Source organism: Pelophylax lessonae, assembly GCF_965119305.1.
Source record: "Pelophylax lessonae genome assembly, chromosome: 4".
NCBI classification, from domain to species: domain Eukaryota; kingdom Metazoa; phylum Chordata; class Amphibia; order Anura; family Ranidae; genus Pelophylax; species Pelophylax lessonae.
This window is the reverse complement of record NC_138771.1, coordinates 228671479-228692140: the sequence shown is the minus strand read 5'-3', so window position 1 is coordinate 228692140 and position 20662 is coordinate 228671479. Positions and strand designations below refer to the sequence as shown.

Sequence of the window (20662 nt, the reverse complement as noted above, 5' to 3'; positions counted from 1 at the left end):
TGTTTAACTGAAACAGCCAGAGTAGTAGTTTTGTGGGTAAAAATAAAAGAGTAACTAGTCATAATACATTTTAATAGCATGATTGAAGTGGAAATCATATCAAGGTTTTATAGAATAAGATTCCATTAAAAAGTTGACAAATGTACTAAATCCCATGCATCCTATGTTGTCTACTACAGTTATCCATGAAAGTTACTATCCATTAATCACATTGTATCACCCTTGAAATTATGGTTTTGTAGTCTTTTAGTGGCATTATATGCAATATCTAGAACTGACATAATGCCTAACAATAAAATTGCTGTATGTTCACAGTGGAGGAAGCACAATCACAGCACACGGGCGAAATCTCAATGCAGTTGCCTCACCAAAGATGGTAATCCAGTTATCGGAACCAGAAAAACGCTTTAGTATGGTGAGCGATATGTTTTATTTATTATATTTTCCCAGTCATTTTTCATGCTTGTTTACCTGTCAATTACAACCTCACAAATAAATTGTACTTATTTGTTTCTTGAATTTTCCTGTACCAAAAGATATCATAAAGTAATTATAAATATATATAACTATATATATCCTGGAATTTCTGCTTCCTGCAGTTTTGCCTGAAGCAATTTAAGAATGAATAAATTTCAATATTGTCATTGTTATTTTAAGGGGGTTAAATACCACTGACATTTTGCTTGCTTTTGCGTTGGCACCATTGTCTCATTATAAGGTTTACCAATCGAAATGTTAAACATGTGCATTTATTTATACCTGTATTATACTGGTGGTTTAGAGATATCAGGTCTTTATTTTGCCTAGTGTAGACTGACTTTTGGGGACAAAGTAAGAGCTCTACTGCTAAAAATCATTAATGTCAGCAATTAAAATAAATTTGTAACTAACAATGTAATTACCATTACTGGCTATTTGTTGCTAAGAAGTGATTTATTACAGCTACAGGTCAAACCTGTGCTACATCATTACATTAGAGTTTGCTGCTACAAATCCCTCTCCTAGAGTAAATTGTTGCTAAACCATAGAGGTGAATGCAGAGCATTTGTCGCTGACCAACTGAGCTACAAATCGCTGTAAAATTACAGAGTTAGCAACTTCATAAAAAAATAACTATGATTGCCTTAGTGACAAATTGCAAAAGGAAAAAAAAAAAGCATTGTTGTGAATAAATCGCCTGTCTGACATGGTGTTAAAAATACAGCAGTGCATCTTAGATCACATTCTGTAGGATGCTATTAATCATTCAAATATATATAAATGTGTATATAAAGCTTGATGATTGTTATTTTTTCAGCGACAGGAAAAGTGGGCCTGTTTACCAGAAACATGGTGGAAACATGAGTGAACTAAAAATAACATTCTATGAAACAAAATCAGTCTCATTAGGCAAGATAAAACATGACATGGGAAAATCTCAGCCTTTGCCAAGTCGCAGCTCCTAATCCGTGTTACTTTCCTGCTAATACTAGTCTGCTTAACCTTCTGCAGTTCATTCTCATACTGTCACCCTCCTTGTGTCTATCATTTTCTTGTTTATAAAAGAATAGCATGGTGCTTATTCATATACCACACACCTGCCATATCCTTGAGACAAAGTTTTACTTTTATATAACTATGATAAAGTCAAAACTCAAACCTTAGTATTCAGAAAGGTTTCTTTTTTTTATCATATTGCTCAGTAGTAATTTCTGGTACTATGATGAGCAGTGCTAAAGCCGACCATAGACTGTTCCCTGCTGAACCACCAAGATTCAAGCAGTGTATGGGCAGGCTGAATGTACCCAAGTTGATCAATTGATCAACTTGAGTACAACCAGCCTGTCAGATTTGAGATGCGATTATTGATAGTGGCTGTCACAGCCGCTAGCAGCAATCACTGTGTTCTCCAGAGAGGGATGGCTCCCCCCACTGGGAAAACACAATGGCTCCACGGGAAGGATGGGGGAATCAAGTGATTTTCTTTTTTGCAGGAAAGAAATACACTCCATCTATGGATGCATATGATCATTATAATGCATTTGAAACATTACTTAAATAAGATAACTAGACATTGAAAGCCAATTGTATCACTTTCTTAGGTCTGTAAACAACAGAGGTGAAGGTCTTAAGGTACTCATAGGTATTAGGTGACAGTAATTCAAGTCTAGCAGTTTTGACCCATGCATATTATAATACAGCAGAGTACAGAATATGAAGGATCAAGTCAGACTGCTTTATAGTACTTAAAATTAGAAAAATGAATAAGCCACATTACAAATAATAAGTCAACTCTGGACATACACTCAATGTAACAATGTTTGCAAAATATGTATGTGCTATATAGGGTATGTCTGGGTGACAGCTAAGCTATAGATTTTTCAAAGGTAGATTTGTTTCCTCCTTAACGTACATCTTATGTATTTGGATATCTTTTTATGAGTTTACTGTCTTGAGGATGTAAACAAAGACAGTTAAATCATATTTTCAGGTCATACATTACTCCACTTGTGTGAGGTTACTTGCATATGCACTGGAGGGACTTGAGGAACATGTTTCGGAAACACTGCCCTTACTCTATGTTCTTCACTTCTTTAAGTGTATTATGTCATTATACTTGTCACCCTTGTTGTTTTACTTTATATACATTGCGTCATTTACATTAGTATTCTGTACCTGGTTAGAGGCCGGGATGACAAGAAGGCTTCCCTTACACCACAAACAATCAAAAGATATCCCAGCACACTTACCAGCCAGCGTGCAAAACAACCAAATTGGCCCTGTCTAACAGTTTGTGTTAAAACAGAAGGTTTTGTTTGCAACCATTTGCAAATACATGCTTATGCCACAGTGCCCAAATCAAGAGAACCCTTGCAGCTTTATTGTTACCTCTGTATATACTGTGGTCCTAACTTTAAAAGAGCCTCATAGTGGGAGCACATATATCAATGGATAGGTTAGGGGCAGGTGCGCCTGGAGGGAGCCCACCCCCCTTAAAGGCACAAGGATGCACCTCATGTCCAAATATTGCTGGAACAGAGAACAGGGGTTGAGAAAGCACAGAGTGGCATTGGTGCCAAAAGTCCTGTCCATGGAAGCTTAATTCAGGCTGATAGGAGAATCACCAAGGGGCAGGGCAACAGGAGAAGATACTATGGAGAAGCAGACTGGACAGCAGCAGACTAAACTTGAGCCTGCGATAGGCTAAAACCTTAGTCTAAGACAGGATGTGGTCAGCAGCCAAGGAAGGAGGCAGCAGGCAAGGTGGAGTCATGGTCTGGAGGCAGATCAACCTCGGGTAAGTCAGTAGAATCTTTGTTAAGAGGCAGTCTAACATCACACTGAGAAGTCAGCAAAAATGAGCCGTGGTCAGGAGCTAGCTGAGTCAGCAAAGAATAAGCAGATCATAGGAAACAGATCTAGGTAAACACTTCCTGGCTTAACTCTGTTCATTAAGTAGACCATATTGCGCTAAGGCTGGGATTAGGTGTGAGTGCCTGTACACCTGCATACCCATATGTCCGCACAGCATGCCCATGTGAATTAGCAAACTAACATGAATTACCATGCATATGTGAACTAACTTGTTCAAGCAAACACATCCTCTTCTGATACAATCCTGATAATTAGAATCTATCATATAAGAGCTTCCAACCTAAATAGTCTTCCAGTATAAAGAACAAAGGGGCATTATAGGGCAAGTACAGAACACAAATAACTGCTAAAATTAGAAGAAATATACAAATTTCAATGAAGGAGTAGTGTAGTGCTTAAAATTGGCATCAGAACCCAAGGGCTACAAAGTTTCAGTTCTAACCACTGAGCCCCTAAACTACCCCAGAGCCATTGTTTTCATAAGGCATGCCAACCATGTGAGCAATCATGCTACACTGTGGATACACATTATATGGCCAAAAGTTTGTGGGCACCTGATCATCACATCTCACAGAATAAATATGAGATTGCTGGACATTCCATTCCAAAACCATAGGCATTAATATATAGTTGGACACGTCAGCATTCCAATACATCCCTTATGTGTTCAGTAGTGTTGCAGTCAGGGCTTTTTGCAGGCCATTCAAGTTACTCTACACCAACTGCACGAAAACCATGTCTTTATAGACCTGGCTTTGTGTGCAGGGGGATAGTCAAGCTAGAACAGAGAAGGGCCTTCCCAAAATCCTTGTCACAAGGTTGGAAGTGCAAATTATTTTCCAAAAGGTCTTTGCTTGCTGTCATTTTTGGCCACCCTCGAGCTTACCATACAACCATATGAACAAACATAGGCCCTTTTTTTTTTTTTTATTTCACAGTGTTATATTCCCAAAAATACAATACAGTATTCCATTCAGTCTGTCTCTTCTGATTCATATTGACAAACAGATAGTTTTCATTTTTGTCCAATAATATAAACAAAATGTAAAGGCGGTATACCATAATTTCCATTAAAATATACATAATTGAATTACACGTAAAGGTGCTGCTTTGTGGGCAGTATTATAATTGAGTAGCCACTAGATTAAATTACAGCATTTCCTCATTGTTCTGCAATCCAATATTTCTTGAAAACTAAAACCATCATATTCTTCAATTGCTAAAACCAATTTGGAGCTTAAAATGTCATGTCAAATCACATAACAGCAAGGTCATCGCAAATGAGATTTTCCTGCCCCTACCAATCAGTCATATTGCATCACTTCTAAAGAGCATTATTAGATTTTATCATTCCGTAAGAGCATCTTCTCCACTGACCTGTCTGGTAAAATGTGTGGTCTGCACTTGTGAACCACTTCTATAGAATAGCCTCAAAGAGAGTTACATATACCACTATTATTAATTTAAAGGACATCGCTACTCGACAGTTGATAACAAGAGCAATGAATTCACCAATAATACAATAAAAGGAAAGATTACCGAATATGGGAGCCAGTCACAGTTCAAAGAATGTGTAACCCTCTTCAGAGCTCTGTGTCAGCTCAGGCATTGAAGTCAAGTAACTAAAAGAAAATGATCTTTCTTTGAGCAGCCTTCTCTTTAAAAATTAAGGGTTTGCAGTAGTTACCAATAAAGTAATTTCTCCATTTCATGTTATAATATCTGCAGATAAAAAAAATAATGCCATTTTGATTAAAAATGCTATATTTTGGCAATAGATCAAAATGGCTTCTTTTGTAAATAGCACCTTTGCACAGACATACATTGCCTGGTGGTGTTCACATTATCTTTATTTGAATTCTAACTTCAGGAGGCTGTCCTGGCTTATATAGTAAGTACTGTAGTGAGATAACACCCTACAACATTTTGTTTTGCTCATTCATTCCTTCAAATTAAGACTAAATTGCACAAATAAAATATTGCAGTGTACAGATTGAGCCCACTGACAAATAGACAGAGTCCATGAGGACAGACAGCAGAAAATGAAGTAGATGAGAATTCAACATGACTCCCAGGCCAATCTCTAGAACAGTTTGCTACTATGGAAGACCTGCTGATACCGCAGCAAAATAAATTGAATTTCCTTGCACTGCTATCATGGTAGGCTTCATGTAGATTTAAAGTGACTGTAAACTATGACCTTGTAAAGCAACCCAATCAGTTTAAAATAGAAATGAAAGGCAAAATATTTGTATATAGATATTAAAAAAAAAACATTATAGTATATAGTAATCACATTCCCTCTGTTCACAGCTAGAAAGGAGCTGGGGGGAGGAGAAGCAGCAGCACACTAAGCTCCCCACAGAATGGCAATGCAGCGGGGGCGTGTCAGGACAAGTCTGATCATTGGGGTAGAGCAGGCTGAGTTCCCATCTTAGGTAGAAAACTGAGAATGGTGTGCTCTTCTGCTTAGTGTAGTCAGTTTTTATTAGGAAAGCAGAGGGACTGGCAGGAACACCATGAATTTCACATAAAGGAAGCAATACAAAGAGAGCAGGATACTTTCTCACATGATACAGCAGGCACATATCAGGAATATGAAGTGTTGAGGCAACAAACGCTTTAACAATGGTAATGTAAACCTTTTATTAGTCATGGAAGCCCAGACAAAAGATTTTATAGCAGAAAAGCAAAACATTGTTATTGACATAATATCTATGTATATGCATGTGTGTATTGGATAAAACTTTTTTATCAAATGCTTTATTGGGGGGTAACTGCATGCCCCCACAACATAGAGTCTATGTCTGTAGTGCAGGTTCAAACCTTAATATCATAAACAATAACATGTTATTAGATTTTTACTCCTGCAGTCTATAATGAGTTTGGAAATTCTAGAGCAATAATGTATTACAATTTAACTAAAACCATTCGATTTTAGTTGGATAAATCTCCAGCACAATACGACTAAAACTAAAATAATTAGGATAATTAAAATACGATTAAAACTAAAATGGCATCTTTGTCAAATAACTATGACTAAAACTAAATCAAATTTGACTTCAAAATGAACACTGCTCCAAGATCAGGAGGGATCAGGGACAAGAAGACAGATATACAGATGACAGAAAAAACTGACAGGAATTTTAACCATTCTTCACTCTATCCAAAATAAAAAAATGTTTGACTTTAGATATACTTCCCCCAATCACTGCCCCCCAATGTGGACAGTGCCACCAGTTTATCCTTGCATAGCTAGAACAACAGCCAACTACTTTCTAATTGTACTTTATTAACATCAGGTTCCTGAGACTCTGTCATGTGTATTCTATATACCCAGGTGTGTTAGCTTAGTGAAATGAGCCTGTGGTCTTTTGTCATCTCTGCCATACTTATAAAGTGATTTGAGGACAAAAAAAAGCAACAACGATTTGGATCTATGGTGTTGTCTCAGCAAGATCTGAGTAATTAACCACTTCAATACAGGGCACTTTCACCCCCTTCCTGCCCAGGCCAATTTTCCCCTTTTAGCGCTGTTGCATTTTGAATGACAATTGCGCGGTCATGCAACACTGTACCTACACCAAATTTATGTAATTTTCCCCCCACAAATAGAGCTTTCTTTTGGTGGTATTTGATCACCTCTGGGTTTTTTCCTTTTTGCTAAACAAATAAAAAAATACCGAAAAGTTTGAAAAAAAAAAAAAAAGTTTTTTTGTTTATGTTATACAATTTTGTAAATAAATACGTTTTTTCCTGCACTGATGAGCACTGATGAGACTGCACTGACAGGCACTGATGAGGAGGCACTGATGGGGTGGCACTGATGGGGTGGCTCTGATGGGGTGGCACTGATAGGCGGCACTGATATGCGGCACTGATAGGCACTGATATATGGCACTGATAGGTGGCACTGATATGCAGCATTGGTGGGCACTGATAGGCGGCACTGCTGGGCACTGATAGGCGGCATTGATGGGCACTGATAGGTGGCACTGATGGGCACTAATGGGCACTGATAGGCGGCACTGGTGGGCACTGATGGGCACTGATAGGCGGCACTGATTGGCACTGACGGGTGGCACTGATGGGCACTAATGGGCACTGATAGGCGGCACTGGTAAGCAATAATGGGCACTGGTGTACGATACTGATAGATGGCAATGATGGGCACTGGTGGGCAGCACTGATAGGGAGGGCACTGGCGGGCAGCACTGATGGGGAGGGCAATGGGGGGCTCCCTGAGCCCTGATTGCCATCCCTGGTGGCCATAGTGGGCATCCCTGGGGTCATGGTGGGCATCCCTGGGGTCATGGATGGGCATCCCTGGTGGTTCTAGTGGCCCCCCCCGCCCCCCCGAGGGTCTGCACTGGTAATCAATAATGATCTGATTACCAGTGCCAACCCCCCCCCCCTGTCAGGGGAGCCGCCGACCGGCGCTCCTTTACTCGTGCCTGTCAGGCACATACTGAGGAAAGCCGATCAACGGCTCTTCCTGTTTACTATGTGACCAGCCGTGATTGGACACGGCTGGTCACATGGTAAAGAACCTACGTCAGTAGGCTCTTTACCGAGATCGGAGATGCAGGGAGTCAGACTGACACCTCGCATCACCGATTGCCGCTCTGCCTGTGTGAAGAGTAAGAGAGGGGGGAGAATAGATCAGCGCTGTGCACGGCTGCATCTATTCTCCCCACTCTTCCTCTTCACACAGCATTCGAGCAACAGCAGAAGTTATTGGCTCTTGCTGCTGTCAATCAGGTGCAGTGTAGAGGAAGTGGGGGGCGGGCCTAAGTCCCTCTGTGTAAGTCTATGGAGCGTGGCTGTATAGACACACAGGTCGAGAGCGAACATGCACTGTGTGTTCCCTTAGCAAACAGCTTGCTTTGGGGTCACACAAAGAAGGGGAGGTGCCAAGATCGCCGCTAGGGACCCAAGAGGAGGAGGATCGGGGGCGCTCTGTGTATAACATGTTTGTTATTTTAATTTTAAAAGAAAATTCAGACTTTAGTAACACTTCAAAGCTAAACTATACTCACCTTGTATGCTGCATTGTCCTGGAGCTCCTAGGTACCAATCCTCAGCTGTTTTTTATTGGCTAGGCTGGGATGATGTCACTCCTGCGCATGCCTGGGAGTTGATTCATCAGGGCATTGCCGAAATTGTACACTGAGCTGTTCATGCACAACTCGGTGTGCAAGGTGGACAGGCAGGTAAGAAACTCTAATGCAAAATAGACATAAGCATGTAAATATGTCACTTTAAAGTTATTGTAAAGTCTGGGTTTTCTTGCTATAAAAATAACAAACATGTCATACTTACCAGCTCTGTGAAGTGATTTTGTACAGAGCAGCCTGTATCCTCTTCTTCTCGGGTTCCTTGCTGGAGCTCCTGACCCCTCCATCCTGTCAAGTGCCCCCACAGCAAGCAGTTTGCTATGGGGGCACCCGAGCCAAGCTGCAGCTCTGTGTATCCATTCAGACATGGAGCTGTGGTTCGACCCCGCCCCTTCTCTCTCCTGAATGGATAACTAAGCTTGATTGACAGCAGTGGGAGCCAATGGCACCGCTGCTGTGTCTCAGCCAATCAGGAGGGAGAGCCCCGGACTGCCGAGGCATTCGTGGACATCGATGGATCAAGAGGGGGCTCAGGTAAGTATTAGCAGGGCTGAGGGGGGCTGTTGCACACAGCTTTTTATCTTAGTACATAGAATGCATTAAAGGAGTTTTAAAGGCAGAGTTTTTTTTTTAATCTTAATACATTCTATGCATTAGGATAAAAAAGACTTCTGTGTTCAGCAACCCCCCTAATAGTTACCTGAGGTCCCTCTCTATCCGGCGATGTCCACAACTGTCAATCAAAGACAGCTAGTCAATCAGGGAAGCGAGGCGGGGGCGGGGTCAGGGCTATGTGTCTGAATGGACACAGGAAACTGTGACCCGGCTCGGGTGCCCCCATATCAAGCTGCTTACCTTGGGGGGCACTGAATGGGAGGGAGGGGTCAGGATCGCAGAAGAGTACCCGGAAAAGAGGAGGATCTGGGCTGCTCTATGCAAAACCACTGCACAGAGCAGGTAAGTATAACATGTTTGTTATTTTTATAGGAAAAAAAAGAGACTTTCCAATCACTTTAAGATAAAAACCCTTCTGACTTTACAACCACTTTAAGAGCCATCTGACACATTATCAGTAAAAGGTAAGGTGTAAAACGACCTTTTTTGGCAGCATTTATATTATATATGTACACCTTTGGGTCCTCTTTCATGTGCTACACAACAACATGTAGAAAATGTACATCTAATATAACTCATTTTTAAAATGTATTTAGCTAGTTTCCTAAAAGTCAAAAGTTTCATTTTTAGAAGTCACTAAAGTATAAGAAATAAACAAGCTGGCAAGATACTGCCAAATGACAGAAATGATGTTGGAGTCATCATGAAACAATTTCGGTGTGTATAGGGCATAAATCATAGCATCAGATAATGCTAGGTGAGCAGTGGTTTGGAAAATGTTGACTGACTTGTTTTGATCTCCTCTGATACAGCTGGGGAGCTGATTTGTTGTGCACTCAATAGTGGATGTGCATGCCTGGTGAATAGGGATCGCCTGAGGTTCTTATTCACTTCAAGTAGTCCGATCCCCATGTGTACAAACAGTTTTCAGTTAGTCATGAAACAGCAGGCAGACAAACTTTTTAAATACCAGTAATAACGACCGTTGTATGACATTCCCTAGACTCATGGCCCCACTTTGCCAACCTATACATTATATGCAGAAAGGCTTAACAAGCATTCAGTTTTACCTCGCTTCCTCTTGAATTATTTATCATACCTTTAGCTACAAATATAATGCCATTTGTTCATGGAAATAATGTTTTGTTTGCCTTGTTCTAAATCGTTTCACATTTAATGAATATTATAGTAGAGTCTTATCCTGCAACACATTAACATTGTCAACAGAATGATAATTAGTATGGGGTAATATTACAGCCGTTTAACAAGCTGACATCTCCTTAAATATTTGATTTATGTGAAATTGATGAATCTCAATTCGCTTTAATGTCAGCACCTATCAGTGGAGATACTGGTGATGAGATGTAATCTTCTCTTGAAGCAGAAAGCCATTGTCCTGGACAGCTATTGTATAGCAATAATAACAATAATAATAACAATGACCAACTGAGAGCACAAATATGGAAAACTAGAATGCAAATGTAAATAAAAGAAACCAATAGCAAATGAATCAGAAAAAAATATTTTTTTCAGAAATATAAAGAAGCAACATATCACTTTGCACAAATAAGGTGTTTTCCATGTATTTGCAGGTTTATTGACTTAAAGAGGAACTGCAGTCTGCTCACATAATTTGTAATAAAATCATATTTCCCATTCTGAAGCTTCCCTCCAACCACTTTGCATTTTATTTTATATATACTGTGATTCTGTACTTGTCAAATATGCTGCAGAAATCTCCCTCCGTGGGCAGCTGAAGCTGCTGCCTGTTCACTTCCTGGAGTTACACAGACACAAAGAACACAGAGGCACACAGACATACACACACACATTTATATATCTATATATATATATATATACATATATATATATATATATATATATATATATATATATATATATATATATATAAACAAGTATAGATAGATATACAAATACAGACAGACACACTCTCACTACTGCTTGTCTGCACATTTCTCCTCTCTGGATGAATACACATGAATCTCTCCAGTCTCCTCTTATCTCCGCCCTCATCCAGCCCCCTCCAGCTCTGCAGCTGTCATAGGCTCTCCTATAACTCATCCTCCCTTCCTCCCTTGCTGGCAAACTCTCACAAGAGTCAGAGAGAGAGTTATGCATGATGTCATTAGCCTAGGCTTTTTACCAGACTAAAAAGAAGAAGTGGGCTGTATTTACTTGCAGAAAAAAAAAAAAATTACTATCCAAAGTTAAAACAATAAGGGGAAAAGTTTTAATGGATGGAAAGACGAAAAAATGACTGAAGAGTCGCTTTAAAGTGTTTCTAAACCCACGACTCTGAATTCACTATATCTGATCTCCACTCATTCCCTGCTGATCTGAGCAAAGCAGGCGGATGACAGGTCCAGGATTTCTGCACTCAAAAATGTATTGCAAACTAAACACTAATACATAATACATACAGTATATACTGTATATATATATATATATATATATGTATACATTTTGACTTCAGCCATCTTGGACTTTTTTTTTATCTGTACATGGCCTTTGGGGCGGTCTGATTGCATTGCACCCGTCTTGTGTGCTGAAGTGCAGCTCACTCTGCTTATTCAATTATAAATATACGTAGCCTGGATGCCAGCCCCCTTTAGGCCTGCAGCAAGAGTTCTTTCTCAGCTGCAGAACATTGCTTCCTCCCTGCAAGAACTGACAGGGAGAAGAGAGAAGCAAGGCTAGATGCTCATTTGCCAACCCCTAGCTACATGGAGGAATGATTTTCTATTGGCCGCTGCTATGGCTGGATGGTAGCCCTGCCCACCACCCCCAAAAGGACTAGAAGGCCTATGCATGCTGTATTGGAGAGGATGAAAAAGTGACTGCATGACAAGCTCATGTAGTGTTTATGCCAGCAACCTGGAAGGGCATAGTGGGCTGAGTTGCTTGAGAGGCTGCACTGCTAAGAAGGAGCATGAGGGTGCTGAATGGTGGCAGGAGATTGTTGTGGGTGCCCAGGGTCTGAGCTGTGCTAGGGGACTGGGGTTTATGCAGCCTTATATCCCTGCTTGTGACAGAAACCCGGTACTGTGGTTCTGAACAGAGGCTTTGTTGTGTGTACTATGCTGTGCTGCTGCTATACAGGTGCTGCAGAGAGCGGAGAGCAACAGTACTGATGTATCATAAGCTATACTGTGCTGATCAGAGAGCCAAGGGCAATGGAGAGTTATATGGTGCTATAGAGATGCTTCAGATCTGTGGGAAACTGAGTCAGTGGCTGACTTCGGAGAGCTACAGTTGCAGAGCAATATCAGGTAGAGCCACAAAGAATGGTGTCCACATCTTCAGAGCGATATCCAGAGCTTTGGAGAGTGAGATTGCTGACTCCAGTTAGAGAAGGCTGCAGACTCCAGCTGATGCCAGCTTAGGAGGCAAGCCCTGTGACCTTACACCTTGCCTTCCAGGGACAGACTTGGACCAGCATTTGTTGTGAGAGGCTTATTGCTCACCTGAGTTTGGTGTACTTTGCTGCCACCTAGACTGAGTGCTCCAACAGGAAATCCAGAACCCCAATGCTGGCAAATTGTATTCGAGACCCCCTGGCCAGTGGCATGGATAGGGCCTCTTGTTTGTAGACAGGCCACATAATCAAAACCTTTGTTTTTGCTAGCAACATTTGTACTTGAACTATTGTTGTGCCATTCATTGCTGTTTTACTGCCTTAACAAATCTCTTTACTGTTAGGGCTTATTGTTTGACTTGAATAAAGCCCACTTTACACTCTTGGTGTGACCAGAGTTCTGGGTCCGTTCAGAGAGGGTCATACCTGAAAGTGGCAGGAGAATCCATCTATCCAACTGCTCTATTAGGGGGTAGTATATACATATACATTTCCTGATCACATGACAAGACAGATCTCAGTAACCCGCCACCTTTTAATAAAACTTGTATTATGCTGACACATTGGTCATTGCTGACTGACCAACTGTGGTTTGAAGAGTAATAAAGTTCAAAGGGATATACAACTCTTGTGTTGAACTTCACTGGAGGAGTGTATTATTACAACATGTCTCTGATGACTAAGATGTCCTTTGACTCTGTAGACAATGAAAAGTTTGCTGTCCTGAAGACATTTCTTTGTGGCTTTTTATTGGCAGTTTATGATGTGTGAGCTTCAGTTTCACATTATATTATATTACAGACGCAAGACATTTTCTTGCACCAGTGGGACACATTGATAGTAGGTTAATGCTATGCAAATGTAATTAAAACTACATGTGCCACAAACTACCATACTACATAGGTGTGCATTATATCATTGTCATGCATGTGCATATGTGTCATTGGTTACTGGGGTTGATTTACTAAAAAGTCGAGTTTTCAATCTCCTATTTTTTATTTCCCTTGCTTATGCTTTGATATTTAAAATTAGCATAGCTTTTACCTCAATAGTAAGTTCTGTGAACATTTAGATCAGGGTTTCTCAACCAGGGTTCCGTGGAACCCTAGGGTTCCTCCTGAGGTTGCTAGGGGTTCCTTGAGAATTGGGCATATTCTGCCTCTCCGATATGTTCCCAATGACACCATTGTTCCTTTTAGCTATCTGTAAGGGGGTAATTCTTCCCAATGATGACAAGAGTAAAGAGCATTCTTCCCACTGAATGTCACACTAATGTGTCATGAGTTGTAGATTTGTAATTTTTAGCAGGGGTTCCCCAAGACCAGAAATTTATTTCAAGGGTTCCTCTGTGTTGAAAAGGTTGAGAAAGGCTGGTTTAAACTAGTAACCTCCTTAGCGGTGATCCCGAGCGTGACTCGGGGTTGGTTTTTCATATCAGGAGCGGTAACCCCGAGTCACGCTCGGGGTGGATTGCAGAGAGCTCAGCGGTGTTCTCTTACCTTGTCCTGGCGATCCAGCGATGATCTCTCATTGCTGTGACCGCCAGCCGAGAGTCCCGCCGCTCCTCCGTCGGTCTCCGTCGCTCTGATCACTTCCTAGTTCCGTTCCCTGCAGCAGCAATGCTGCATGGGAGCGGAACTAGGGAGGGAAATTCAAAAAAAAAAAAAAAAAAACGTTACACAAAACACATTTTATATTATATATATATATATATATATATGCATATATATATATATATGCATATATATATATATATATATATATATATGCATATATATATGTATATATATATATGCATGCATATATATATATATATATATATATATATATATATATGCGCATATATATATATATATATATAAATATATATACACCGGTATATATATATATATATGCATATATATATATATATATATGTATGCATATATATATATATATATATATATATATATATATATATATATATATATATATATATATGCACACACACATATATCTATATATAATATATAATGCATGAATTATAATCTAATCAATAATATAATTTTATTATATATATTATATATTAAATAATAAAATAATATTATTGATTCGATTATAATTCACGTGTTTGTGTTTCAAATTTATCACATCTGGGATGTCTACTAGACTCTTGTTTTGGTCAGGTTTAAGTCAGTAATTACTAAGAATTGTAGGCCTATAATACATAACGCCAAATTTCCATGAAAAGAATTGTACCGCTTTTGGTATGTAATTCCTGACAGAATCATACCGCCAGGGAGGTTAAGAGAACAATAACTATACTTATAGGTGTTTTTATGGAAAAAAAATGACAGAGCTATTCTTAAAACTGCATCATGAGACTTTTTTCTCTCCAGGTTGAAAATATGAATGAGATAAATAACGCATTTTGGATGCTAGATGGAGTTGATGATCATAAATACGTATTTATTGCAATGGTCAGCTCCATCTAATGGTCATAATGAGGTATTTTTCTGATTTCTACATTTGACCTGATGAGAAAATAGCATTGTAACAATCGATTTTTGCTCCCGTTGTCACAGAATGAATATACTTGCAGTCTCACAGTATGAAAAGCTCTGCAAATTCTGTTATTACATCCCTTTGCAAACACTCTCTACTACATTTGTAAATCATCCCCATTGTGTCAATGATGGATATTTATCCAAACACTAGAGATGCTCATTGTTGTGTATTGCTATTTTTGCTTACATACCAGGAATAAATATTGAAGATAAACTCTGAAGGAAAAACATAAAAGGTAAAAGTTCAGGAAGAACATTCCATTTTAGATATAATCTAAATCTGCCCATATGCTCATATAAAGAAAATAGTATTTTAGATAATAAACAAGTCATACATTACGCTTTTGTTTTAGTTGGTGAACATATATCAGTTTATATACTTTGCAAGTATGACCAAATCTTGTAAAGAAGTGGTTGCCAGAGTCCAAACCAAGTTCTGGGACTTCAGTGTCTGGGTACCTTATGTATAGTTAGAGATCTACCAGTTTTTCTGTGCAAGTCAGCTGACATGCAGTTGCAGAACATATGCTAAAATGCTCGCTTCCAGGGCAAGAAGAAATAATTGATAATGATCCAAGATATGACCACTCCTTATTGTTGAAAGCAGTTGGTTTGGCTTGGTAGTTAATGTTCATTTATATGGACCTTTTAATGATCATATCTCTGATACATATCTGACAAATAAATTGAAATATAGCACTTTATGCATATACCATATTTTTGTAAAATCTTAGCCAGCCCATACATGAATCAGTTATTTTCATTCAATCAGCCTGGATTCCCCATTCACACACTCAGTGTGGATGAGGGAATCCTCCCCACTGAGCTACTGTATTCTGATAGCGGGAAGACATCCCCTCCATTAGAATACACTATAGCCTGCATCACTGATCGAGCATCAAAAATCATAGGGTATAGGGTGGTTGTACAGAATTTGATCGATAGAACGACTTCTGTACAACCTCTCTGTCTATACATAGTTACATAGTAGTTGAGGTTAAATAATGACAATAGTCCATCCAGTTGAACCTGTGTAGGTGTGTATGGATGTATTCATTTCCCATACCCCTTAATGTTTTGATCTTGGAGATTTGTGTCCAAGAGTCTTTTAAAAGTAGCCATACTCCCTGCAGTTACTACTAATTGTGGAAGCGAGTTCCACAATCTTATTGCCCTTACTGTAAAAAAACCCTTTACGTAGCCTGAGGTTAAATCGCTTCTCCTCTAATCTCATTGAATTGCCTCATGTCCTATTGCACTCCTTGTGGCTGAATAGTTTTTTTCTATACTGAAATCACCGTTGAGGTATTTGTAAATCGCTATCATGTCCCCTCTCAGGCGTCTCTTCTCTAGGGAGAATAAATTGAGCGCTTGTAAACGCTCCTCATAATTTAGGTCCTCCAATCCCCTAATTAGCTTAGTTGCCCTTCTTTGGACTCTTTCCAGTTCCAGCACATCCTTTCTGAGGATTGGCGACCAGAACTGGACAGAATACTCCAGGTGTGGCCGGACCAGAGTTTTATAAAGTGGTAGTAGGATTATAGATTTATCTCTGGATTATATCCCCTTCCTTATGCATGCCAATATTCTGCCGGCTTTGGCAGCTGCAGCTTGACATTGCAAGCTATTGCTTAGTCTATCTTCCACTAAGACTCCCAGATTTTTCTCCATTCTTGATTCCCCCAGAGGCCCCCCCCCCGCGTATTTTGCGTTTATGTTTTTAGTCCCCAAGTGCAATACCTTACACTTCTCCACATTAAACCTCATTTGCCACGTAGTTGCCCACTCTGTTATTTTGTTCAGGTCATTCTGTAAGATTTCTGCATCATGTTGTGAAGTTATTGCCCTGCTTAATTTTGTGTCATCTGCAAAAAATAAGATTGAGCTAATGATCCCGTCCTCAATGCTATTTATGAATAGATTGAACAAAATTGGTCTCAGGACTGAGCCTTGGGGCACCCCACTTATCACTCCAGACCAGTCTGAGTATTTGTTATTTATTACCACCCTTTGGACACGCCTCTTTAACCAGTTTTCTATTCAAGAGCAAACCTTGTGGTCTAAGCCTGCAGACCTTGTTTTGTAAATTAGTCGTTAGTGGGGGACTGTATCGAATGCCTTAGCAAAATCCAGATAGACCACATCCACAGGTATCCCCCTATCTAACTCACAGCTCACCTCCTCGTAGAAAATTAACAAATTGGTCATACATGGATCCTAATTCGGCCGGTCCCTGCTTAACCAACCAAATTTTAATCCATATATGACCAGGTTTATGGCTATAAATGGACAGAAATCAGTATTGGTCCATAATTTTATAAACACACAATTCAACAAATATTCATAAATTATTATTGCATAGTTAAATTAACAGTAATAAATAAATATAAACCATTGCTTTTTTTTTTTTTCAAAATGAAAACGTTTTTTTTTTCATACAATTGTGATTCAAACAGATTAAGTTCCCAGTGGGTAGCAAATAATTGTTATTTCTGTGTGTGGTTGGTCAAGTGATTAGGTATTCATTAATTACATGATTCTAAACACAGTAAGGGGTTTGTATGGCATAAGCAACTGCTCATTCTTATAGGAACTCTCTAATCATCACGAAGAGCTTATGTAGTGGGCTAATAAAGGGGACCAGCTTGTAAAAACTCCTCTCTATTGGTAGCAAGTGTTAACAAAAAGGTTAGTAATGTGTATTGCTGTGATTTGTGGTCAGTCTGCAGCTACGAAAGACGTCAGCAAAGACATTGGGTGCGATAATACAATAGTTACTGCTGGGGAGTTTTATTATAATCTTTGTTTATGCCTTGGTTGCGTTGGAATGTTAGCTTGAGCACAATTGTAAAAGTTTAATGATAATAAAGAACCTGAATATTTTCAACCCAAAGGTCGACTGCTGTTACCAAAATTAGGGATTATCGACACATTTAATAGAACACCTCCCTTTATATAATACTGTTTTGGAACAATATTTCTACCCATTCTAATAAAATCTTAAATTCTATCTAAATCCAAAAACAAATGTGTAATATATTGCAGCTTTAGTATCATCAGAAGTGGTGGCTGCTTTTGTGTTTTTTTTTTCAGGCTAAATGCATTTTCCACAGGAAAAATGCTTGTTGATCTTGCCAAAAAATCAGTGTGATTGTAACTTCCTATACACCAGTGGCGGCCCGTCCATTAGGGACGTCGCTCCGCCGTCCCCCCCCCCCCATCCATGCATCCGGCCCTGTAATCTACATGCAGGGCCCCGGATTCATGGATTCTTATGGGTTTTTTTTTTTTTTTTAACATCCACATCTAACATTTGGTAAGCTGCATTATAATAAATGTTTGCTTTTGGGATTAATACTGCTTTAACCCACAGTAACTGAAACAGCAATACACTTTTGTGGCTAATTTCTTGTATGTGAAATGTGTAAAAATTGAAATCTTATTGGTTTCTATGGGTTATTTCACCCCATTGGATCCTGGCATGGACATAAGTGGAATAACCATAATAAAACTACATCTAGTAATTATTTAGCTTGTATTTAACAGTGTCAATGTATAATGAGCAATTATATGTTTTCATTTTTTTTATTTGCAGACCTGTACCCACAGATCTTCTTCTGAATTAGTTTGCGGGTCAACTCCATCCCTTAAAGATTTAAATTTGAAGCCACCAATTGTCACACAGGCTTTTTTCATTTTTGATGGAGTGATATCTTCTGCTTCTGGATTTACATTTGTAAACAACCCTGTGTTTAGAACTATAGATAAGCCACTAGTTATTTATGGAGGTAATAAAAACATCCTAGAAATTAAGGTATGTCTTGAAATTGTAATTTTGACTGAGAGTTAGGCTGGCCATACATGTTCAATTTTCTTGTACAATTTTCTGTTAGATTCACCAATATATGAGGTCAAAACTAAATAACACTTTCAATTGTATCCAATTAGGCAGGCCTTTGTACTACATAGTTGAAGGTAAATGTAAAGAAAATTGTACAGAAAATTGCAAGGAAATTGTATAATGTATGGCCAGCCTTAGTGAATATCTTGTTTAATGTTTGCATACTTTTTATTGATGCAGTATTTAAAATATGCAGTATTTTAAAACAAATGTGTAGATGGTAATTTATCAAAAGCAGAGTAGTCAGAATCTGGCAACCAATCAGCGGCTTTCTTTCATTTTCAAATCTGAAAATCTGTCAGGGCAGAGGGATGTAGAAGGCCAAGCGAGCATGAAGAAGAACAGTGGTTATTTAGTGTTAGGGCTTATCTTGGAGTTTAAGTTAGGTTACTGTTAGACTTTGGGGTTCAGTGTTTTAGAGGTGCATAACTAGGGTAAATATTAAGAGCTTGTTTTAGGAATTCATTTTTTAACAAGTAGAGGAATTCATTTTAAGAGAGGAATTTAAACATTAAGGGGTTTATTTATTAAAGCTAGAGAGTGCAAAATCTGTTAAACTTTTGCAGAGAAACCAATCAGCTCCCAGGTTTCTTTGCCAAAAGCTTAAATTAAACAAGCTGAGATTAAAAGCTGATTGGTTTCTCTGCAGAAGTGTGACTAATTTTTCACTCTCTAGCTTTAGTAAATGTGTTAGTATGTGTCTGTGAGTGCTAGAGAAGAAATTAGGTATTAAGGGCTTAAAGTGGATGTGAACCTGATTCATGAAATTTGACCTAGGCACATACATCTGCAATGTTTTCTTATCTCTTTCCAAAGCCTTAAGTTCCGTAACTTTCTCCTGCTCTGTTCTTCTGTTATCAGCATGATAACGTTGAACAAGTTCTCCATCAACTGAGATTAAACAAGGGTGGGTACTATAAATAGATTAACAGAGAGCTGGTCTATTCACAGCACATTCCTTTCTTCCTCTGCCTATGTGGAGAGGAGTTGTGTGCCTTTCCTCCAGTCAGATGTCACACAGTGTATACCAACACAACACTCCCAGTGCTGAACAGGAAGAGAAAATCTCTAACACAATGTGTACTTTCTAAAGAATATATAAAGCTGAAGACATCAGATATGCATGTAAAAATGTAGGGAGATGTGTTTAATCTCTGTGTATCATCTGGGGCTGTTCACTTCATTGGGTATATGTGAGGGTTTACATCCACTTAAAATTTAGGGTTAAGTTTAAGAGGGGGGTGTTAAGGGGTTAACTTTAGGGGTTTGGTTGCAATTGGGTGGGTTAAGGGACAGGTTAAGAGTTAAACTGAAATTGACGTTATCAGCAAAATTTGGCTTTTTACCTGCCCCACCCTCACATTAAATAAAAAAAGAACCACAGATCCCACTTGCATACCTCCCAACTTTTTGAGAGGGGAACAAGGGACTCCTATTACCAAAAGTATGTATGTATATGACACACCCTCTGCCCCTCCCCTTAAAGGAGAAAAAAAAGATCAGTTAAACCTAGGCCTTTTTTTACCACTACTATTCCTTTATATTGGCTTTTGACATTTACAAATGCAGAAATTTAGAAATTGGATGAAAGCACTGCAAATCCATTTTTAAAAGATAAATTGTATATACAACTATAACGATCAAACCAAAATGAGGGACAAAGGAAGAAAGAGGGACAGAGGGACTTTGTTACTAATCAGGGACAGTCCCCCGAAATCAGGAAGAGTTGGGAGCTATGCACTTTTCGAGCCCA

General features: G+C 39.0%; 1 protein-coding gene across 1 annotated transcript in view; it reads left to right on the top strand.

Annotated features, from left to right (window-relative positions):
- The window catches only part of MET (MET proto-oncogene, receptor tyrosine kinase), a 188510-nt gene that overhangs the window by 122772 nt on the left and 45076 nt on the right, over positions 1-20662 (top strand). Inside the window, exons 10-11 of the mRNA XM_082254068.1 lie at positions 316-415; positions 18604-18822. Of these exons, the coding sequence (XP_082110194.1) occupies positions 316-415; positions 18604-18822 (319 nt within the window). The remainder of the gene's footprint in view (positions 1-315; positions 416-18603; positions 18823-20662) is intronic.